Source organism: Hemitrygon akajei, chromosome 9, assembly GCF_048418815.1.
Source record: "Hemitrygon akajei chromosome 9, sHemAka1.3, whole genome shotgun sequence".
Classification (NCBI taxonomy): domain Eukaryota; kingdom Metazoa; phylum Chordata; class Chondrichthyes; order Myliobatiformes; family Dasyatidae; genus Hemitrygon; species Hemitrygon akajei.
The window spans coordinates 68,995,729-69,020,139 of record NC_133132.1 but is presented as its reverse complement, the minus strand read 5'-3'; the positions used below and the strand labels follow the sequence as shown (position 1 = coordinate 69,020,139).

General features: G+C 43.9%; 1 protein-coding gene across 1 annotated transcript in view; it reads right to left on the bottom strand.

Moving 5' to 3' along the window:
* Positions 1–650: 650 nt before the first annotated feature.
* cnih3 (cornichon family AMPA receptor auxiliary protein 3) overlaps positions 651–24,411 on the bottom strand; it is a 73,192-nt gene continuing 49,431 nt past the window's right edge. The window contains exons 5-6 of the mRNA XM_073056250.1: positions 4,950–5,093; positions 651–1,753 (exon numbers count right to left, since the gene is read on the bottom strand). Of these exons, the coding sequence (XP_072912351.1) occupies positions 1,726–1,753; positions 4,950–5,093 (172 nt within the window). The 3' untranslated portion in view covers positions 651–1,725. The remainder of the gene's footprint in view (positions 1,754–4,949; positions 5,094–24,411) is intronic.

The following is a 24,411-nucleotide window of genomic DNA, read 5'->3' as shown; positions in this document are numbered from 1 at the left end:
TGAGGAGACTCGGTGTATCACCAGAAACAATTGCAAATTGCAGACCTAATGCTGGAAAATGGGAACAGGCTAACTAGTTTTTTTTAACCAATTCACACACAATAGCCCAAATAATACTTATCTGCATAACTTTTCTCAGTCAGTGATTCTGTGACTTTGCTTATCCCAATCCATACTTTCTATCCCAGCCTTCTCCTTAGCTTGATAACATTTGAGAGTCAGGAAGAGAGCCATTCCCTACAGATTTCCCATCATTTGTCCAATTCCTGCTCATTGTTGGCACCAAAGAAATTGTTTGTGGGGGCTTCCAAAAATGTTAAGTGCAGATAGATCATTACTTGACATTTCTGTAGTGCAAATGTTATTTGCCGTATACCCAATAAAGCTTGAATGTTATCCAATTCCTGTCACATGCTTGATTTTCTGAAGGAGTGTGCTTGGGACAGACACTGTAATCAGTGAACAGACCCACCTCAGATCTTCTGATGAAGAGAAGGTCATTGAGGAATACAAAGGTGGTTGTAATTAATGACAAAGGAGATAATATAATAGAAGTCAAATTATCAGTTTAATCCTGCCTGATCGACACTTTGAGTCAAATCACAAGTTTACACAGCTTAGAGGTCACCAAACATTCAGTCGCAAACAAATTTCCTTGATGCACTGTTTATTATCAGAGTATATTACAAGTATCCTGTACAAGAAATATTAAAGACCATTATTTCAATCTTACTTCCATAGGCTTCATCAGACATAACCAACAAGTGTGTGTTCGTCTCTTAAAGGTGTTAGTGTGGTGTAGGCCCGATGAATGCACCAAATTACATCTAAACATTATTAGAGTATCCTCATATTCCCCCACAGGCATAAGCCTGGATAAATACTACTATCTAAAACAGTACAAAAACAACCTTGGTTTCCCACGGGATTGAATATATTTGGAGGTCGGGAATCTTAATAGAATGCTATTAAGATACTGTAATAGTAAGTACAGTTAGTTTGAAAATAGAACAGATTCATTAAGTGTTGACCATAGGAACGGCATTGTGTTCAGCTTGGAGCAGTTTAGGTTGAGTTGTTTAATTAACTTTCTCATTGTGAGGGGATGAGGGTTGGGATCAGCAGTCTGGATAGATTTCCCCTTCACTGAATGGGATCCAGAAGGAGAGCACCCTCAGTGAGGGTGGTCCTGGTAGTTCCTGCCTCAGTGAAAGATGTCCTAGTATATAGTTCCCTCGGTGAAAGGGGTCCCATTGGATATCAATGGATATACGGAAGAAACAGATGGACGTTTTAGCTTTTAAAGATTTGCAAGCACTGTGTTTGTCCTTCTTTTATAAGGAAGCTGCGTTTAGTTCAGTACCAGCATGGTAAATATACATTCCAATGGCAGCCATTGGCATTGAACACATAATTCTCACCCCTCTGTCCATGGTTTGTTGTAACAGAAGTTAGGGGTGAAGGGCTGATTCTGAAGTTTAGCCACATGGTTTATTGAGGGGGCATTTCAGACTCTTGGCCTCATTGTTTAGTATAAAAGAGGTACGGAGTAATGAGCTGATTCTGATCCACTATCTCATAATTTGGTTTGGGAAGGGCAAGAACAAAGGGATAATTTCAAATAGTTGCTCCAATGTTTTGTGCAAATGTGGCAAGGATTGAATTCAGTATCGCCGCTGTGTCAGTCTCTCAGGGTCTGATTCAGTTGCCGCCATGTCCTCCTGGTTAGTTGCTGACCAGCGTGTCAATCATACTGTGGGAGTAAAAGAAAATCCACTAGTGAACCTCAACTCATGTTCACATTTACATGGAATTACATAGCAAGAAAGCAGCCCATTCAACCCAACAGCTGGTGAGTTAGAGTATCCGCTCCACTCCATCAACTAGCCAAATAAGCACTTCTTTCTTCTCATTCACTTATCTAACAACCCCTTCGAACCAGCACTAGTGCACCACGGTTGTGGAGAGTTATCCTACAAGATGCATTGCAGAAATTCCTCCATTCAACAGCTCCTTCCAAACCTTTTTACCACCGCCTCTCTCCCACCCCCCCCCAACAAAAAAGGACAAGAGATGTAGCTCTGGGAACAGCATCACCTCCAGGTCACACACTACCTTGACTTGGATATCTATCATACTGAATCTCACTTCCACTTTTTTCAAAATGACAAATGTAAATATTTATGATTCACATTGTTGTAATCCCTTACTTTTTGCCCATTCTGTTTGCTTAAAAGACCAAAAAAAGTGCCTGTCTTCATACAGAGCAAATACCACCAAATGTTGTGAAGCTACTGAAGGAGTTTAGATGTATAGACAGCCATCAGTACTGCAAGAAACTCAGCAGTCAGTTTGCAGCCAGTGCTCACCTATTAACAGCAGTGGTATTGACCAGAATGTAACTAGAAATCAGATCATATGGGAGATCATTTCTAAGTGAAATCATGGGCAACACACATAAAATGCTGGAGAAACTCAGCAGGTGAAGCAACGTCTATGAAGGGACAGAAGCACCAACTGTTCATTCCCCTCTAGAGATACTGCCTGACTTGCTGAGTTCATTCAGCATTTTGTGTGTGTTGCTCCAGATTTCCAACTTTTGTAACCTCTCTTAAGTTTCCTAGGTGAAATCATGTCAGGCATGAAAATGAATCAGGCACGTCTTCCTCAAAGCATGATGGGAATAGAGCTTTTGAATATTTTTAAGGCAGAGATAGGTAGAGTTTTGATAAGCAGCAGGATGAAAACTTATCACAAGGAAGGGAGGAATCTGGTGGAAATGAAGTTGCAATCACATCAGACATGATCCTATTAAATGAAGGAGCAGGCTTAATGGGCCAAGTGGCTTACCCCCTCCCTAATCAATTTATTGCTAAATATAAAGCTCAGCTACTACATAAATAATTCCACCAGTTTATAGCATTATTGCTTCACTAATTAACAAAAAGCACTTAAAGGTTAACTTGTCTCTCAAAACAAAGATTAATCCACTACTCTTAAGATAACAAATTAAAATGCCATTCTTATATTTACTTCTAAATACAACTTTAAAAGCAGAGTTAAGGTTCGTTCTTCTCTTATTAAACAGAGCCTTTCTTGGTCACACAGTTGCCAACCTTGCCACATAAATACAGTGTTGAGTCTTGACATCCACTCCCACGGTATATAACTAAGGTCTGAATTTCCCATCAGCTGTCAGCAAACCTGAAAACCTCACACACTACTCTCAGATTCTTCAGATACAAGTCAGAGGTCACACAGCACCTGACACCTATTTACAAAGTATTTCTGCACTGTGATGACTTGACTCTAAAGATGGAGGAGTTGCCTGATGGATTTCTGGTGGGAAGAGAATATTACATTACATTCACTGTCTACAAATAGCAACAGAAACCATGAAGCCAACTTATTAAAACTTGCAGTAGCCATATCTGTTTATCCTCCTCTTAATATCATTAGAGTTGGGAACAGATGGAGGCCATTCCCCTCTTTAGCCAGCTCAGATAATCTGATATTCAAGTCACTTTCCTGTCCTTTCATTATAACTCTCTCTGATTAGAGATCTATTTGTCTCAGCTTTAAACATACATATGTAGAATCTGCCCCTACAGCTCTCTGTGGCAAAGAGTTCCAAAAATTCACAATTTCATGAGAGAAGAAATTCCTCTTTATCTTTGTCTTAAATGGGTGCCCCCTTATTCTGAGACCATACCCTCTTGTTACAGGACCCTCCCATGAGAGGAATCATCCATTAGGCATTTATCTGCATAGATCCATAAAAATCAGCTGATAAACTAGGCAGGACAATGATAGGTGGATTTTAATCCTGATTAGTGTGAGGTGATGCATATTTTTTGGAAGAGCAATGTTAATCCAACATTAGCTGCGTGGGAGAAGCCAGAGGGTGATAGAAGATGGTTGCCTCTCTGACTGGAGGCCACACTGGGGGTGTACCGCAGGGATCGGTGCTGGGTCTGTTGTTGTTTGTCATCTATATCAATAATCTGGATGATAACATAGTAAACTGGATCAGCAAGTTTGCAGACGACACCAAGATTGGGGTGTAATGGAAATTAAGGAAGGCTATCAAAGCATGCAGCTGGATCTGGACCAGCTGGAAAAATGGGCTGAAAACTAAGAGAAAATCAGGTGGGTCATGGATGGCAGGGGTTTAAAGAGATATGGTCCAGACACAGGTAGATGTGACCAGGCAGATCAGGTCAACATGGAGATGGACTAAATGAGCCGAAGGACCTGTTTCTGTGCTGTAATACACTATGACTCTATGAACTCTGTGACTCTATGTACAACACAGTATGGAGAAGAAAAGCTATGGTATCACTTTATAAGACATTGGACAGATCATAGCTGCAGTATCATGCACAATTTTGGTCACCAATCTACAGGAAGGACTTGATTAGACTGAAGAAATTCACTAAGGGTGATGGATGTTCCCTAGAATAGAGTTGATTTTCCCTGGAGTGGAGGAAGCTGATAGGGACCTGGCCTCATACAAATCTATGATGGGCATAGACTGGGTAGATAATAGGAAACATTTCCCCAATAATTGTGGTGTCTAAAGTTAGAGAACATAGGTTTAGTGTAATTGTAGGAGACCTGAGGAAGAGATTTTCACCCAGAGTGTGGTTGGAAACTGGAATACGGGGATTGCTTAAGCAGAAATTCTCATAATATTTAATAATTATCTATATGAACACTTGAATCACCAAGGCATAGAAGGCTGTGAATCATGTGCATAAAAATGGGGTTAGTGTAGATGGAACAATGTAGACTTAATTGTCCAAAGGACTGTTTTGTGCTGCATGATTGTGTAGCTGTTGAGCCCTTCCACAATCCCCCTTTCCCCACCTCACTAACCATCTGGTGGTGTTGTTTTACAAGTAAACCCTGATCAAAACTCAGTTCTTCTTCAGGGAGACATGCTTTACCAGTAAAGGTAGTAGAAAAAGGACATCAGGTAGAAGGACATCTTGCACCAGGCTTCCTTCTGACAGTAATTGAGGGTTTCATCATTCATCACTGTGGCTGGATCATACATTAGTTCATTGCTCTCCGCAGGGCTGTGAAAGTATCTGCAATACACAAAGGACAGGAATATCTGATAGGCTTTATATCTGAAATTCCTTCTTTAAGTCTTGTCCATTCCCATCACCATCCTCACCGCTGCAATGCCCAAATCAATAACACCTTGGTTCCCCTCTCCTCAATTCTCCTTTGGCTTAGAATCCTTTTGTAATGCAAGGGTGGAATATGTAAATATGGAGGTGGGAGTTGCAAAAGAATCATAATAAAGCATGTTAAGGTTACCCTTCCATCCAATCAATTCTACCTCCCATTCCATTCATGTGTAAAACCTATGGACCTTAATGGTCGAGTATCTAAAAATCTCTTAAATTCAGAATTCAAAGATTTACAATCCACTCCAAAACTAAGCTTTTTCTTTACCTCAATCCTAAAGAACCAACACTTTATCTTGGGAAACAGTCCAGATGAATGGTCTCAACCCAAAAAAATCAACTATCCATTTCCCTCCATAGATGCTGCCTGACCACTGAATATTTACAACATTGTGAGTTATTCCAGATTCCAGCATCTGCAGACTTTTGTGTCTCAGAGATATTCATATCATCATTAGCCATAGGTGAGGTACTGGAAGACTGCAGGACTTGCCTTTATTTAAGAAGGGCTACAAGGACAGGCCAATGAGCTTAATGTCTGTGTTGGGAAGTTAATGGAGGAAATTCTGGAAAACAGAATTTACTTGCATTTGGAAAGGAAAGGACTGATTAGAGATAGTCAGCATGATTTTATCCATGGGAAATTGTGTCTCATAAACTTTTTTCAAGGGGATTGATGATGACAGGGTGGTAGCCATTGCCTACATGGACTTCAGTAATGTTTTTGACAAGGTGCTACAGAATAGGGTGGTCTGAAAGATTAGATTACATGGGATCTAAGATAAGCTTGTCAGTTGGTAGGAGTCAGAGGATTTTTCTTCCAGGTTGGAGGCCTGTGAACAGCGACGTGCTGCGGGGATTGGTGCTGGAACCACAGCTGGATGAACAGGGTGATGACAAAGGCATTTGGCATGCTTTCTTTCATTGGTCATGGCTTTGAATAGAAAATTTGCAGCATGGGTTTCTTATTTTTTTCCTCAAACCTTCCTGTAAAAAAGACCAAATCCCACTGTACCTCTTTGTTTAATTTGTGCTCCATGAACCAGCCACCAAAATTGCTCCAAACTCTAGCAATTAATGGTTTCTTACCATTTAATGTACAGTCAGTTCCCAGGTTACGTACGAATTCCATTCCTGAGTCCATCTTTAAGTCGGATTTGTACGTAAGTCGGAACAAGTACATCCGGTATTATTTAGCGTCAGTTAGTCAAACGTTTGTCTTAATATATAGTATATATTTTACCTTTCTCTGCATATAAAACACTTAAGAAACATATGTATTCCAATAATTAAACCACTGTGTTGCTTAGTAATAATTGTAGCTTTCATTGGGGCAGGGCCTTTCACAAGCTCCATTATTCTTACTTTATCCGTTATCCTTTAAAATTGTTCTGATCGTTGACCGACTGTAGCCTAATGCTTTTCCAATGACCGATGACATTTCACCTATTTCCAAACGCATTATAATTTTCCACTTTATTTTAAATCGCGATCGCTTCCCATCAATGGAACAGAAACACTGCGAGCAGCGGGTCCTGAGCTGCTCCGGCTCCCGAGGTCCACTGGGTCCTAAGGACCAGCACACTGAATTCCCCAGGTCCTAAACTCCACCGCATTGAGACAGGCTAAATGGGACAAGTGGGGGATCTGCTGGGTTTGGGTATTTGATCCTCCACAATATTCCGTGTGGGAATTTAAACTGGAGGTGGCAGTGTTCTTTTTTAACAAAGTCGAGTTGCGAGCTCGCTATCAACCCGGCACAGATGGTACGGGAGTCACTGGATCAACATAAACCTGGCACAGGAGTGGTCTGTCACTGCATCGAACTCCAGAAACTCTGTTCTCGAGCCCGGCACTGATCTCACTGCACCACCAGCCGACCGGAACGGGGGGGGGGGGGGTCAGGGTGAATCTTACTAAGAAAAATTTAAGCCAAATACAAAGTTAAACACTCAACACAGTGTCAACGGCAACGACTTAAAATGGCAGACGCATTGCGATCTGACGTAAAATGGCAGACGGCATTCTCCTTCCTCGGTTCGTAAGTACGAGTTGTCCATAAGTTGGACGTTCGTAACTCAGGGACTACCTGTACTTTGATTTTCTATTCTTCCTACCTAAAGACACTGATGGGAGTTATATACAGACCTCCAAACTGTAGCAAAGATGTGGTCTACAAATTACTTTTTTTTTTAAATTTAATTTAATTTTAATCTATATTTTTTATACATTCATAAGCACACATTGAGATAATATAAAAAGTAATAAGGCACTTAAATAGATAATTATGTGCAGTTGTAATTCCACCCTATTAGACTAAGCAATGACAATAATTGTTAAGAAAAATAGTAATAATAGTGGATTAATAATAATTTCCATGTATCTCTTCTGAACAATTACTTCCGGTCCAAAATATTATATGTAACCCTATGTAACTACCATTGTAGGATTTTATATCCTAACTCGTTCATGTTTGTTCCACCCCCAAACATAATTATCCAATCCTTATGTACTTATTTACTTAATTTTTTCATATTTTTCCCCTTTCCCAAATCTTTTCCTTTACTTGTGTTAATTCCCTATTTTAAAAAAAACAGTAAACAATCGAACCAAGGGTGCTTACATTAGCAATATTACTGTGTTGATGAGAAAAGCAGTATAAATCATTAGGAGAGTCAACCAGAGTCTTCTCGCTTTGGGGTTATAAATTCAATCCATTTATTCCAAATTTGATTAAATTTTTCTTTTTGAATTCTCAAAGAGTAGGTCATCTTTTCCACTTTAAATATTTCCAAAATAATTTCATGCCAATCTTCTAATGTAGGTGATACTGGATTTAGCCACTTTCTGGTGATTGATTTCTTACTTGCCACAAAGAGGACCTGTAGCAACTTTATGTTTTTCTTCTGATCCAAAAAAAGTACATGTCCCAAATAGAGCGTCTCAAAGTTCAGAGGTATCTGGGTCTTAAATACCTGACATAAAGTTCTATGAATACCTTTCCAATATAAACTTAATTTAGGGCAATCCCAGAAAATATGGAAATGATTTGCCTCCTTGGAGCCACACCTTCTCCAACACGTCACGTTTGTATCTTTATATTTTTCCTGATATGGGGTCTTGAAGTATCTTATAATATTTTTCCAGCACTGTTCTCTCCAAATCAAAGAGTTAGTTGAAGACCACTGAAAGTTGCATATTTCCCCCAAACCTCCTCTGAAAGTACCAACCTCGCTTCTTTCTCCCACTTCTCTTTAATATACAATGTGTTTTCATTTTTAGCATGTAAGAGTACATTGAATAATCGAGAAATTGATTTACTTGGCATTGAACTGTAAGCTGAATTCAGAATCTTGAAAAATTCTAATTCTACTGTTGATAAATCTGTATATCTACAACTCTGGTTAACATAATGTCGTATTTGAAGGTACCTAAAAAAGTCATTATGTTCTAGGCCATATTTGTCCTGTAAGGATTGGAAACTTTGTAATACTCTTTTCTGTGTAAATGAGAGATAGGTTGTAAGACCTTTCTTTATCCATAGTTCAAATCTTTTATCTACTCTGTTGGGAAGAAATTCGGTATCATATGCACACCATCTAAAAAGTTTTAACATGTTATTAATTCCACATGAATTAGCCACCTTCTGCCATACTTTTAATGTAAGATTTATCCAGCTGTTTTCAGACTTTTCCAATTGGGCTATCAATCCTTTGTCAGCTATTGAGGCCTGCAGAGGAAAACTGTCAATCAATCCAAATTCTATTTCCTTCCATCTAGCCTTATATTCCTTGTTACACCAGTATAACAGAGGGGTTATCTGTGAAGCATAAAAATAATTTCTCAAGCAAGGAAGTGCCATACTTCCTCCTTCCTTCCCTAACTGTAAGGTGTTAAATCGAATTCTAGGTTTCTTTCCTTACCAGATAAAGCGGGAAATCCATTTGTCCCATTCCCTGAATTGATTATCGTCCACCTCTACAGGTAAAGTCCAGAAAAGATAGAGTAACCGAGGAAGAATATTCATTTTTATAGTATTTATCCTTGAATTTAAAATTAAAAAGGGTATAAAATTCCATCTATGTATATCTGCTTTTATCTTTGAAATTAATGGCCCATAATTTACCTGTGATAACGTTGAAAGATCCTTTGGCAGGGTTATTCCTAAATATTTTAATGATTTAGCTTCCCACTCAAGATCATATGTATCTGTACAATGTCCTGTGTATGTTACTAAAAAGGGCTTCTTTGGTTTGTTACGAGTAGGAATGTTTCTTTGTCTGTTAAATGTTTTTCTCGCCGTTGTTTCGCTTTAGAATGGCTGATATGGTAATTGTATTCATTTGTTAATCAATGGGGAATGTTATTGTGTTTTGTGAGGCTGGGAACTTGGGGGAGGGGTTGCGCGGGCTTGGGGGTGAAGGGAGTCCGGAGGGAGACGCCGAGGAAGGAGGACGTGCGCTCGGAAGACCACTGGTGAGTCCGAGGTGGAAGACGTGGAAGTCGGGAGGGCAAGCGAAGAGGAGTCGAATGGTTCGCTGGATGAGCTCCACCGACTGCACTAAACTGACTGAACTTTGATAAGTTGGCGCCTTTTTTTTTCTTGTATATATATATATATATATATATATATATAGTATTGCCTAATACTTTTTTAATCTTAGTAAACTCTTTAAAGTGTATTTCATACCAGTGGGTTTGATACTGTTGGCGGGCGCGAGGCATAAACGCGATTCTCACAGCACCTGCGTGTACGGGAGGTGGGTTGGTGTGTGGCTGGATCTCCTTTTCCCCTAGACATATACCAGCCTGTTGGGTAAGTGTTACATTTGTGGGGTGCTCGCCCGGGATTGGATTGTCAGGGGGCTGTGGAATCGCGCAGGCAGCAGAGCGGAGATGGACAGAGATAAGATTGTTCGCTGGTGCGAATTTGAAGGTGTACCAGTACAGTACGCATGCGTAGTGAGCGGAGTGGATTTTCGAGTTTCGGGAGACGCGGTAGTGCGGGGGTTAAGTTTGGTGAATGGTATGGGGCAGGTAGAATTGGTAGCTAGACGGTGTGGTAAAGAGGTGGAGTCTAGCTGGGTGTTGGTTAGTACGAGTGCTGACGTCAGAACGTTGGAACTGCCGGCGACGGTCAGTGTACCGGGGGAGGAGGGGCTGTGGGGGCTCCACACTCTCTCTGAGGATGAGGCTGAGGAGACATCGGAGGAGGAGCTAGAGCTAGAGGTGGACCCCAGAGAGGTGTCCGGCACTAGTAAAGGGAGGTGGGAGGAGGGAGTTGTGACTAGGCCCCGCCCCCCAGGTAGGGGAGAAGCCTCGGAGCTGGCAGCCGCACTTAACTCCCTGGTGGGAGTGGCCGAGAGGCCACGGCTGAAGCTGGGGGTGTTCTCCGGAGCCAATCCGACTCCGGACGGGGAGGTGGACTATGAGACCTGGATCGAGCATACGTCCTTGATGTTAGAGGAGTGGCCAGGCTCGGAGGAGGAGAAGCGGCAGCGATTGGTGGGAAGTTTGAGGGGTTTAGCAGTCAAAACAGTCCGTGAGTTGAAAGCTGAGAAGCCTGGGGCCTCAGTGGAGGAATGTATAGAAGTTTTGGAGGGAGCGTTTGGGTTGTCAGGGGAACCCTGGCTGCTTTTAGCAGAGTTCCAACGCCTGGAACAACGGAGAGGGGAAAAGCTCTCCGAGTACATATTTAGGATGGAGGGGATGCTCTCAGGGCTGCGGCGCCGGGGGGTAGTGAAGGCGCCTGACGTGGCTAGCGTGAGGATGAGTCAGTTATTCAGTGGCTCTCTGGAGGAGGACAAGGTGGCGTGGACTATTCAGCAGGCTTATAGGAAAGGCCCCCCTCCATCGTTCGGGCAACTGATTAGAGAGGTGCGGGAGGAAGAGAGAGCGTTGGGGCGGAAAAGGGGCGCGGGCCTACGGGAGCGATCATCAGCGATACAAGAAGTGGTGGCTGGGTGGAGGAATGACAACCCACTGAGGGGTAGAGAACTCCCTCTGGAGGGGAGGGACAGGGGAGATACCCACTCTCAGGGGCGACCAGTGCCGTGGGTTGGGAGTGGGAGTCATCCTGGGAGAGGAGGGGCGGCAGGCAGCGTGTGCTTTAATTGTGGGAAAGAGGGGCATTTCAGACAGGACTGTGGGTGGCCGAGGGTGTGCTATAGCTGTGGAGAGGAGGGACACTTTAGGTTGGATTGTGAGAGACCAGGAGTTCCGTGGAGGACAAGCCCCCCTGCGACTAAGAAGGGGGAGGTGTCGGGAAACTTAGGAGAGGCTCAGTGAGGGAACGGACTGGAGCCTCTGGAGGAACATGTTCCCAGAGATCAGCCAGGGGACCACTGGGTGCCCACGCCTCTATTCCAGATGGGCTGGCAGGACCCCGTGCCAGTGTGGGTCTAAGGATAGAGGGAGTTTACGCAAAAGCCGTTCTGGATACAGGATCACAGGTGACCTTATTGTACCGGTCTTTCTACAACCAATATCTAAAGCATTTGCCCGTAACCCCATTTGACGCCCTGCAGATTTGGGGTGTGAGCGAGGGTGACTACCCGTACGATGGGTACCTATCGGTGAGTTTGGAGTTCTCGGAGGGCGATGTGGGAGTGTCCGAAGCTATTGAGACGTTGGTGTTGGTGTGTCCTGACCCGGTGGAAACCGCTGGTGCTGCCCTCCTGGTGGGGACTAATCCCCCCGTTGTGCGACGGTTCCTGGGAGCTTGTAAGGAGAAAGCGGGGGAAGACTTTCTGGAGACCCTCTCGGTGCATCCAGTGTTTCGAGCAGTGTTCGAAGAAGGGGTTGCCTCCCTAGGACTGGACCCGGAGTGTAAACGTGGGACGGTGTGGTGTACGCAGGCGAGGCCCAAGGTGATCCGACCTGGGGAGGTAGCACTAGTGATGGGGACCCCCAGATTCCCAGGAGTGCCGACGGGCGAAGCCCTGTTAGTAGACGCCCCGGACGATCTTGAAGGGGAGACACGATTTCCGGCGGGGGAGCTGGTGAGGCCCGAAGTGCAGAGACCAGGGGTGGTACATGCGAGGCGTATAGCTATAAGTTTCAGGAACACCACGGCAAGAGAAATCACCTTTAAGAGGGGAATGCCGCTGGCACATCTGTTCCCGGTGACGGTAATGTCTAGCGCACCAGTGAGGACCCCTAACGGGGAGGGATCGGAGCATCGAAGGGAGCTGACCGCTGAGGTCTTTAACTTCGGGGATTCCCCTGTGTCGCCGGAGTGGAAACACAGGCTAGTGGAGAAGATGCTGAAGATGGAAGCTGTTTTTTCTCGGGGCGAGTTTGATGTTGGCTGCTCCAAAAGCACTAGCCAAACCATCCGGGTGACGGAGGACACCCCATTCCGAGAGAGATCCCGGCGGCTGGCTCCGGCAGATGTTGAGAATGTGCGCCAGCACTTGTGCAAGTTGAAGGAGGCCGGAATCATAGCTGAGTCCCGAAGTCCTTATGCATCCCCAATAGTGGTGGCACGGAAGAAGAATGGGCGAGTGCGCATGTGTGTTGACTACAGGACTCTGAATCGGCGAACTGTCCCTGATCAATATACTGTCCCAAGAGTCGAGGATGCGCTGGCCTGCCTGAGCGGTGCTAAGTGGTTCAGTGTGCTGGATTTAAGAAGTGGGTATTACCAGATCCCGATGAGTCCAGGCGATAAAGAGAAGACCGCTTTTATCTGCCCGCTGGGGTTCTTTCAGTTCGAACGAATGCCCCAAGGCATATCGGGAGCCCCAGCCACCTTCCAGAGGCTCATGGAGAGAACTGTGGGGGATATGAATCTGTTAGAGGTGCTGGTGTACCTGGACGATTTGATAGTGTTTGGATCGACTTTGGAGGAACATGAGGAGAGGCTGTTGAAGGTGTTGGGCCGGCTTAATGAAAAAGGGTTGAAGCTTTCCCTGGACAAATGCCAGTTCTGCAAGTCATCGGTTAGCTACGTTGGCCATATCATTTCGCGAGAGGGAGTGGCTACTGATCCAACCAAGATAGAGGCTGTGACCACCTGGCCGAGACCCCAGAAAGTGGGTGCTCTGCGCTCATTTTTGGGGTTCTGTGGGTATTACCGGCGATTTGTGAAAGGATACGCCAAAGTGTGTCACCCGTTGACTCAGCTGTTGTGTGGCTATCCGCCGGTGGGGAAGAAAAGGACGGGGGACCAGAGGCAGGATGCTGGAGGATACTGGAACCCGGCGGAACCTTTTGGCTCGAGATGGGATGATCAATGTGAAGAGGCATTCCGGTCTTTGAAAAGGGCACTGACCCAGGCCCCAGTGTTGGCTTTTGCCGATCCCCAGAAGCCATATGTGCTGCACACGGATGCCAGTCGAGAGGGTCTCGGGGCTGTTCTGTACCAGGAGCATGGCAAAGCATTGAGGCCGGTAGCCTTTGTCAGCCGAAGCTTGTCGCCATCGGAGAGAAACTATCCCACTCACAAGTTGGAGTTCCTGGCGCTGAAGTGGGCGGTGGTGGACAAGCTGGGTGATTACCTGTACGGAGCCAAGTTTGAGGTGCGAACGGATAACAATCCTCTCACTTATATTTTGACTTCGGCGAAGCTAGATGCCACAGGACATCGGTGGCTGGCGGCCTTGTCGGTATATGATTTCAGCCTGAGGTACCGGCCCGGAAGCAAGAATGTCGATGCGGATGCTTTGTCTCGTCGGGAGCTGGGGGAACAGGAGAGGGACGAGGAGTGGGAGAGTGTCCCTGCCCCTGGAGTGAAGGCGATGTGTCAGTTTGCTATCACCGTGAAGGCCGAGGGAAGAGGGAGGCTGGAACGAGCCGTGGACCATTTGGGGGGTTTTGACGATGCCATACCCCTAGCTTGTGACCTGACCGCACTACGGACTAAACAGTTGCCGGAACTGAGTCCGGGGGAAGTGGCAGCTGCTCAGCAAAATGACCCGGGCATTGGCACAGTGTGGAGAGCGGTCAAGAGGGGGGATGGGGCGTTGGCTGAGAAGGCGAAACACCCATTCGTGCCCCTGTTGTTGAAGGAGAGGTCTTGGTTGAAGTTAAAGAACCAAATCTTGTACCGGGTAACGGCGCCTCCGGACCAACCCCACTGTTGGCAACTGGTCCTGCCGGAGGAGTATCGGCAGGCTGCACTCCAGGCCCTACATGATGATTCTGGACACTTGGGGGTGGAAAAGACCTATGGATTACTCAAAGACCGGTTCTACTGGCCCCGGATGAGGGGGGAAGTCGAAGAATACTGTAGGGGGCTGCAGTCGTTGCATCCGGAGGAAGACCCTGCCCGCGTTGGCGGCTCCACTGTCGCACTTGCAGAGTGCGGGACCTCTGGACCTGGTATGTATGGATTTCCTGTCGATTGAGCCTGACACCAGCAACACCGCGAATGTCTTAGTCATCACCGATCATTACACTTGCTATGCTCAGGCATTTCCCACTAAGGATCAGAAGGCGATGACAGTGACGAAGGTGTTATGGGAGAAGTATTTTGTTCATTACAGCCTTCCCAGGCGAATCCATAGCGATCAGGGGCGGGACTTTGAGAGCCGCCTTATCCATTAATTACTGACTATGCTTGGGGTTGAGAAATCCAGGACTACCCCGTATCACCCATAGGGAGATCCGCAGCCAGAGAGGTTCAACCGGACCCTGTTGGATATGCTCGGGACGCTGGAGATTGGGCAGAAAAGCAGGTGGAGTCGTCATATTGGACAATTGGTTCACTGTTACAATTGTACTCGCAATGATGCTACAGGATATTTGCCCTATTATCTGATGTTCGGGCGGGAAGCGAGGTTGCCCATTGACTTGTGTTTTGGGGGTGAAGTGGGTGAATTACCTGGAAAGTCCCATCTAAAGTATGTGTCCGACGTGAAGAGGGAGTTACAGCGGGCGTACGAGTTAGCCGAGGCGGCGGCTACCAAACAAAACCAGAGGAATAAGATGCGGTATGATCGAAAGGTGAAGTTTGTTCAATTATTGCCAGGCGACCGGGTCCTTTTACGGAATTTGGGACTCCCTGGTAAGCACAAGTTGGCAGACCGATGGGCGGCCAGCCCCTATGTAATAGAGAGCCAGATGCCGAACCTGCCAGTTTACCGGGTGAAACCTGAGGATGGGAAAGGGCCTATCAAGGTACTCCATCGGAATCACCTGCTGCCGCTGGGTCAAGCGGTGCAGGTGGATACGGAGCCAGAGTGGGAGGTTACGCCTAGTACAAGGACTCTGCGAGGGCGCGGAGAAAGGGAAGAGCCCGCTGCTGAAGAGCGGGGACGGGTCCCTCGCCCGGAAATGGCCACTGATTCGGAAGAGGACGACTCAGATGAGTGGCCCCTGTTCCCATTCGCTGGTGCTCCAGTACCAGGAGAGGAGGCTCCTGGCCCTTCCCATACTGAATTGGGTGAGAGGAGGGAAGGTCTTAAGGGTCAGATGGAGAGGCAGCCAACATTGGTGGGAGAGAGGGTGGAGCCCGAGCGTGAGCCGGAGAGATCTCAGGTGAGGGAGGACCCCCGTGAGGAAGCGGGTGAGGGTCTGTCAGGTAGACCTGGGGTGTCTGAGACAGTGGGTTCGCAGGTGAAGAGGGAGCTCAGTGGGGCAGAAGGGGTATGGAGATCTCAGAGGATTAGTCGCCCCCCGGAGCGGTTGACATAGGACCAGGAGAACCGAGTGTGATTTCTACTGCTCTGGGTAGTTATGTCACTGCTTTCTGCACCTGGGTTGGGTTTTGTGTGTTGCAAGAAGCTTTGGGGAACTCTAGTAATGCCATGAGGGCATGACATTTGCTGGTGGGGAGAGAATGTACAATGTCCTGTGTATGTTACTAAAAAGGGCTTCTTTGGTTTGTTACGAGTAGGAATGTTTCTTTGTCTGTTAAATGTTTTTCTCGCCGTTGTTTCGCTTTAGAATGGCTGATATGGTAATTGTATTCATTTGTTAATCAATGGGGAATGTTATTGTGTTTTGTGAGGCTGGGAACTTGGGGGAGGGGTTGCGCGGGCTTGGGGGTGAAGGGAGTCCGGAGGGAGACGCCGAGGAAGGAGGACGGGCGCTTGGAAGACCACCGGTGAGTCCAAGGTGGAAGACGTGGAAGTCGGGAGGGCAAGCGAAGAGGAGTCGAATGGTTCGCTGGATGAGCTCCACCGAATGCACTAAACTGACTGAACTTTGATAAGTTGGCACCTTTTGTTTTTTTCTTGTATATATATATATATATATATATATATATTGTATTGCCTAATACTCTTTTAATCTTAGTAAACTCTTTAAAGTGTATTTCATACCAGTATTTGTTGTGGGTTTGATACTGTTGGCGGGCGCGAGGCATAAACGCGATTCTCACAGCACCTGCGTGTACGGGAGGTAGGTTGGTGTGTGGCTGGATCTCCTTTTCCCCTAGACATATACTAGCCTGTTGGATAAGTGTTACATATCCTACAGTTTTTTGGATACTGTATAATTTAGGGGCATAACCTGCTTTTTCTTTACATTTATTTTATAACCTGATACTTTCCCGAATTCATCCAACAGTGTAAACAATCCTATAAATGATTTTTCTGGTTCACTCAGATAGACTAAAACGTCATCTGTGAATAACGCCACTTTCTGTTCAATCCCTGCCACCTTAATAACTTTTACAATTTCGCTCTGTCTGATTAGTTGGGCAAGCAGTTCAATGTATAGCGCAAAAAGGAGAGGAGAAATTGGGCATCCCTGTCTAGTTCCTCTCTCTAAAATAAAGGAGTCAGAGAGGTCCCCATTTATCTTAATTCGAGCTGTGGGACTGTTATATAAAGTCTGGATTACTTTAATAAACTTTTCTTGAAAGCCAAATCTTCCTAACACTCTATATAGGAATGCCCAACTAACTGAATCAAAAGCTTTCTCAGCGTCTAGCCCCACTATCATTGTCTCTGTTCCACTCTTAGTAACCTGTTCTAGTATGTGTAAAGTTCTCCATATGTTGTCCTGAGTTTGTCTTTGTTGAATAAATCCAGTCTGGTCTAAGTGGATGAGGCCAGGTAAAAACTTTTCCAGTCTGCGTGCTAATATAGATGTAAATAATTTGTAATCCAAATTAAGAATGCTGACTGGTCGGTAATTGCCACATTCTAGTTTATCTTTACCCTCTTTAGGAATAACTGAAATAATCGCTTCTCTCCAGGAAGGTGGAATTTCTCCTCTCTGTAATATCCAATTAAAGGTGTTAAGTAGCAATGGGATTAACTGTGACTTCAGCGATTTGTACCACTCTGAGGTAAACCCATCAGAACCTGGAGACTTTCCGGTCTTTAATCTAGAGATGGCCACATTCAATTCTTTGACAGTTACTGTTCTAATAGGCATTTGTTTTGTAAATCTGTGAGCTTGGGTAGATCTAAAGAATTCAGTAAAGTGTCTATATAGGGCTCATTTGAGGCCCGGGGTTGAGAGTACAGTTCTCGATAATATGTTTCAAAACTCTCTTGAATTTTCCTTATTGTGCTCTCCACCAGCTTTGTCTTTGGATTCTTTATTTTGTAAATTGTATTGTCTGCTTGTTGTTTACATAATTTATATGCTAATAATCTAGCTGATTTACCTCCTACTTCATAATTCTTTTGTCTCAAGTAAAGAAAATTTCTTTGAGTTTCCAATGTATAAATATCAATTTCACTTTGCAATTTCTTAATTTCCTGTTTCAAATTAGAATTAATTTTATTGCTATCTACAACTTGAAGTTGTTTTAATTTTCCTTGAAGGTCTGCTAATTTTTGTGCATTGAATTTTTCCATGTGAGTGGTTATGGAAATAATTTTTCCTCACAGTACAGCTTTTAATGCATCCCATAATATCACCTGTGATGTTTTCCCTGTGTCATTAAGGTCTGGGTATTCTTTAATTTCTCCCCTTAATCTCTCCATTACTTCCGGATTATTGAGGATATGTGAATTTAACCTCCATAGTGTTTTCCTCATTGTCCTTTCCAGGATTAGGGACATAGAGACTGGGCTATGATCCGACAAATCAATTGTTGCAATATTACAGTCTTTTATCCTGAGTCTATGTTAAATATTTTAAAAAATCTATCCTTGAATAAGCTGAATGAGGGAAAGAATAATGTATATAATCTTTACTAGTGGGGTGTAATTCCCTCCACACATTTATAATTCCCAACTACTCCATCAGTGATTTCACTTTCCTAGTCAAAGGTTTATTTTGAGTGACTATTCTTGAAGAATCTATTGCAGGATTTAACCTAATATTAAAATCCCCTCCACAGATTACTACCCCTTGAGAATTGACCATTAGGTCAAAAATGTGCCTATAGAATGACCATTCACAACCTGGTGGAGCATAAACATTCAGCAATGCTATTTCTGTACCTTCTATTCTTCCTGTAATTTTTACAAATCATCCATCCTTGTCTTTAGTCTCTGAAATATGTTCATAATTAAGAGCACTTGATATTAAAGTTGCTACCCCTCTCTTGTGGCTCAATTTATATGATGAATAAAATACATGCTTAAAACCCATTCTTTTTAATTTTACATGTTCAGATTGGCTCATGTGTGTTTCCTGAAGGAAAACTATTTGTGTCCTCTCTTTTTTCAATTTATACATAATCTTATTTCTCTTAATTGGATTCAAAACCCCATTAACATTATAGGAAATTATTTTTATCAGTGCAGTTTGCATTTTTCTCTAATAAAAAAACACTCTCCTTTTCTAACCAAACAGTAAGCAATCCCTTCTCAACAATAAACCAAAACATACAAACACACCCTAGACATTTTTGAACAAATAACATTTGAAATTTTTTCCCGACTTCCAACAGTGAGGCCTGAGCACCAACCCGCCTCAGTTCAGAGGGAATACCTCTATCTTCACCCTGTGTTAGAGGGCCCTCCACAGTGTGAATAATCATAGAGAATTCTCTCCTTTTTATGTCTCAACCATATTGCTATATTCAAGTTATTCCATCTAGTTTATTTTCAGTTACCAACTTTCATTTTACCTCCAAGTCCAATTTACTCTTTTCAGTCATTTCTCTTAATCTATATTCTCTGTACATTCGCGTCTGAATATTTGCAGCTTTTCCTTGTAATTTGACACTCTGGTTCTCGTGTAGCATCCTCCCCGCGCTGGCTGCCATGACTTTTGCCGAATCCTCTCCAGTAATGATTCCGGTTGAGTGATAACTTTTAGAGGTAGTCCTTGGTCCGCGACGTCCAACGTTGCCTCTTCTACTGTAGCGTAGGTTTTTATCCCTTCATTGTAAAAGACTCTTAACCAAGCTGGATGCAGGGTCTGGAATCTGATATTGTTTTCCTTCAGGACTCTCCGTGTTTCCGCATATTCCTTCCATCTGGCAAGGATCTCCAGTGCGTGATCGTGGCCTAAACTGATTTTACAGTTGCTCAACATGAAACCTTTCTTTTGCCATGCACGTTTAAGCATCTCTTCCTTCATTCTGTAGCTGAGGAATCTGACTACAATTGATCTGGGATTGGTGCCTGCCAGGGGCAGCGGAGCTAACCCTGTTGGTCTGTTAGCTTCCACTGGAGCTGCTCTTGCAGCTTTAGCATTATTTCTATCACTTCCTCTGCTTTTTGCAGCCTCTCCTCAGTTGCTACAATCCTCGCTTCGGCTTCGTCTAACCTCAAATTAGTGTTTACTATTTCTCCTTTAATATCTTCCAACTGTTTGCTGTTATCTTGTCGGAACTCGCGAATCTCTCTGAGAATCAAAGTCAAATTCACTGATTTTTCCTCATTATCTCCGTCTAGGCTAGCCGTGGGGGAGCTAGGCCCGTCGTCTCGCTGCGTCTCTTTGTTTTTATCAACCTTCTGAGTGGACTTTTTACTCTTGTTCTTAGACAACATCCTTGCCCCTTTTATTAATATAGTTAATCAATTTTAAATATTTGTCTAATTTCGGCTTTGGGGCAGTTTACCTTCTTTTTTGTCGAGAGATCTCTCCCTACGCCGCCATTACCTTAATGACCCGGAAGTCCTCCCCCGTGGTCTACAAATTACAGTGGGGGGTTAAAAAAAAGGCTTGTCAAAAGGGCAATGTTACAATAGTCATGGAGGATTTCAATATGCAGGTAGATTGGGAAAATCAGGTTAGTGCTGGATCCCAAGAGGGGGAATTTGTAAAATGCCTACGAGATAGATTTTTCGAGCAGCTCATGGTTGGACTCAATAGGGCAACAGCTATTTCGGATTGGGTATTGTGCAATGAACCAGAATTGATTAGAGAGCAAGGTAATGCAACCCTTAGGAAGCAGTGATCATAATATGATAGACTTCACCCTGCAATTTGAGCAGGAGAATCTAAAGTCAGTTGTATCAATATTTCAGTGGACTAAAAGGAACTACAGAGGCATGAACGAGGAGCTGGCCTGAGTTGACTGGAAGAGAACAATAGCAGGGATGACAGCAGATCAGCAATGGCTGGAGTTTCTGGGAGTAACTTGGAAGGTACAGGATAGGTACATCCCAAAAAAGAAGAAGTATTCTAAAGACAGAATGATGCAACCATGGCTGACAAGGGAAGTCAAAGCCAACATAAAAGCCAAAGAGAGGGCATATGATAAAACCAAAATTACTGGAAAGTTAGAGGATTGGGAAGCTTTTAAATACAGAAGGCAACTAAAAAAGTCATAAAGAAGGGAAAGATGGAATACAAAGATAAGCTAGCCATAATATTAAAGAAGATACCAAAAGTTTCTCCAGATACAGAAAGTGTAAAAGAAAGGCAAGAGTAGATATTGGATCACTGGAAAATGATGCTGGAGAGGTAGTAATGTGGGATAAGGAAATAGCAGATGAACTCAATAAGGATTTTACATCTGTATTCACTGTGGAAGACACTAGGTGTATACAGCAAGTTCGAGAGTATCGGGGGCAGAAGTGAGTGAAGTTGCCATTACTAGAGAGAAGGTGCTTGGGAAACTAAGGTCTGAAGATAGGTAAGTCACCTGACCTGGATGTCTACTCTCCAGGGTTCTGAAAGAAAGTTCTTTTCTGCCAGTGTCTAGTGGTGTTCCTTAGGGGTCAGTATTAGAACCACTACTTTTCACATTGTATGTCAATGATTTGGATAGTGGAATTGATAGCTTTGTGGCAAAGTTTGCGGATGATACGAAGATAGGTGGAGGGGTAGGTAGTGCTGAGGAAAGCAATGCAATTGCAGCAGGACTTAGACAAGTTAGAAGAATAGGCAAAAAAAATGACAGATGGAATACAGTGTTGGGAAATGTGTGATAATACATTTTGGTAAAAGGAACAATAGTGCAGATTATTATCTAAATGGGGAAGAGGTTCAAACATCAGAGGTGCCAAGGGAATTAGGACTCCTTTTGTCAGTGATCTTGAAGCAAACTTAATTGGGCATTCAGATCCATCTTTCATAAGGGGACGCATCACATGCCAGCCTGATGGACAAGGATGGGTCATACTGGATGAGCATTTCATCGGATGTTATTAGTCTCTTTGTTTCCTTGAATACTTTTTCACATCTTTCTGACCATTCCTACTAGGCTCCTGTCTGCAATAATGTGTTCAATCGGTGCAGTACTGTAGCAATGTTTGGGAGAAACCAGTGGTAGTAGTTTACAAGGCCATAGCATGACCTGAGTTGTGTCACATTTTCTGTTTTGAGTGCCTGCAGCACTGCTTCAGTCTTCTCTTGTGACTTAAGTCAGCCATGCTTGTCAATGACATGTTCACAATATGATATTTAATTCTTGAAAAACTCACATTTCTCTCTCTTTGCGCACAGACCATAATCACTCAGACTGGTCAGCACTTTACCAAGGTTCTGGAGGTGCTCTTCATCATTTTTGCCAGTGACAATGATGTCATCAAGGTAACATTGTGTTCCTGGGACATCTTGGAGCACTTGGTCCATTGCTCTTTGCCAAATTGCTGGAGCTGATGCGATGCCAAAGACAAGAAGATTATACTAGAACAGTCCCTTGTGTGTGTTGATTGTGAGGAACTTTCTGCTTGACTCCTCAATCGCCTATTTCAGATATGCTTGCAACAAGTAAATCTTTGAAAACCTCTTCCCGCCTGCCAAAGATGCAAAACTGTCTTCTATTCATGCCAAGGGATACTGCACAGTACACAGCACCGGGTTGATGGGTTAATGCTCACCTAGAAATCCCCACATATGTGAATGTCTCCAGCCTTCCTTTTCTTGATTACTGGGACAATGGGCGTGGCACAATTGCTCCACTCAACCTTGGACAGAATTCCAAATGCCTCCAAGCTCTGCAATTCAGCATCCCACTTTACGATGTAATGCATAAAACACTGGACACATTTCACGGAATCTTGGTGTTGCTGCTTCATTGAATTCAATTCTGGCCTTCATGCCTTTGAGTTTACCAATCCCATCTTCAAACACCTTCTCATTAGCATTAAGCAGCTGTGTCAGTCTCTGGTTAGTGCTACCATTTGGGCTGCAGTTGTCTGTTGATGTCACACTGAGAGCTTTGATTGAGTGCCAGTCTAGTTGGATTTTTCTCAACCATTCACATCCAAGAAGTGCTGGCCCTCCCCTTTTTAATGCATAAAGCTCTTAATTGTTGTGTTTGGCCTCCATGCATCACATTCACATTCAATTTGCCTTTGGGAGACACTTTTTCATTTGTATAAGCCTTTAGCATCACTGAAGTCTTCTCTAGTGGTATCTTAGAGAACAGTCTGTTGTAGTCAGCCTCTGGAATTATGGACAAAGCTGACCCTGCATCCAGCTCCATTTTCTGTTTTACTCCAGACACATCAATTGCGATCCAGCTGATTTTATAATCTGCTTCAGTTATACTATGCAGTTTTAGGAATGACAGTTCACCTTTGTTAGACTCTGTGTTGTCTGACTCTGTTTTACATTCAGTAATTTTATGCATTTGCTTAGTTTTGTGTTCGAGACTTTTTACTCAGTTGCATTTTTGTCTGCTTTGCACATTCTCTCTCTGTGACACTTTCTGCAGACTCTTTCTTTGAACCAACAGTCAAAGTGGGAGGATTTGCCACATCAATAACATTTTTTGCTTTTTATACCATTTAGGGACATTTTGTGCATTTTACATTCTAAACTCCTTTTCCGTATCCTGCTGCATCCTTTGCTGCAGTCTCTAACAATGTTGCAATGATCAATGCCCATTCTAAGGTTAAGTCTCTTTGGACAGTAGCCTCTTTTGAGTGCTTTGACTGTGCATGCCACATCCAAGCCTGTCCCTTAATGTATCAAAAAGTCCATTTCTGAAGTCACAGTACTGTACTGGGAAAGTTTGCACAGTTCTACAATGTACTCAGAAATGCTTTCATGTTTTGACTGGTTCCTTTTGTAAAATCTAAATCTTTCAGCTATTACCAGCAGTTTAGGGCTCAAGTAATTTTGTAAAACTAACAATTTTGTCAAATGTCTTGCTTGCTGGCTTTTCAGGGCTTTCTAGGTTGCATACGAGATTGTATGTTCTTGAGCCTATTAAGTTAAGAAGTCTAAGGGCTTTCTTTTGCTCTTCCACATTATTCATGTTACAATATAGTTCAACCCTTTTGATATATGACTCCTAAGCTTCATTAGACAATAGACAGTAGGTGCAGGAGTAGGCCATTTGGCCCTTCTAGCCAGCACCGCCATTCACTGTGATCATGGCTGATCATACACAATCAGTACCCCGTTCCTGCCCTCTCCCCATATCCCTTGACTCCGCTATCTATAAGAGCTCTATCTAACTCTCTCTTGAATGCATCCAGAGACTTGGCCTCCACTGCCTTCTGGGGCAGAGCATTCCACATATCCACCACTCTCTGGGTGAAAAAGTTTTTCCGCATCTCTGTTCTAAATGGCCTACCCCTTATTCTTAAACTGTGGCCTCTAGTTCTAGACATCAGCGGGAACATGCTTCCTGCCTCCAGGGTGTCCAATCCCTTAATAATCTTACATGTTTCAATCAGATCCCCTCTCATCCTTCTAAATTCCAGTGTATACAAGCCCAGTCGCTCCAATCTTTCAACATATGACAGTCCCGCCATTCTGGGAATTAAACTTGTGAACCTACGTTGCACTCCCTCAATAGCAAGAATGTCCTTCCTCAAATTTGGAGACCAAAACTGCACACAATACTCCAGGTGGGGTCTCACCAGGGCCCTGTACAGCTGCAGAAGGACCTCTTTACTCCTATACTCAATTCCTCTTGTTATAAAAGCCAGCATGCCATTAGCTTTCTTCA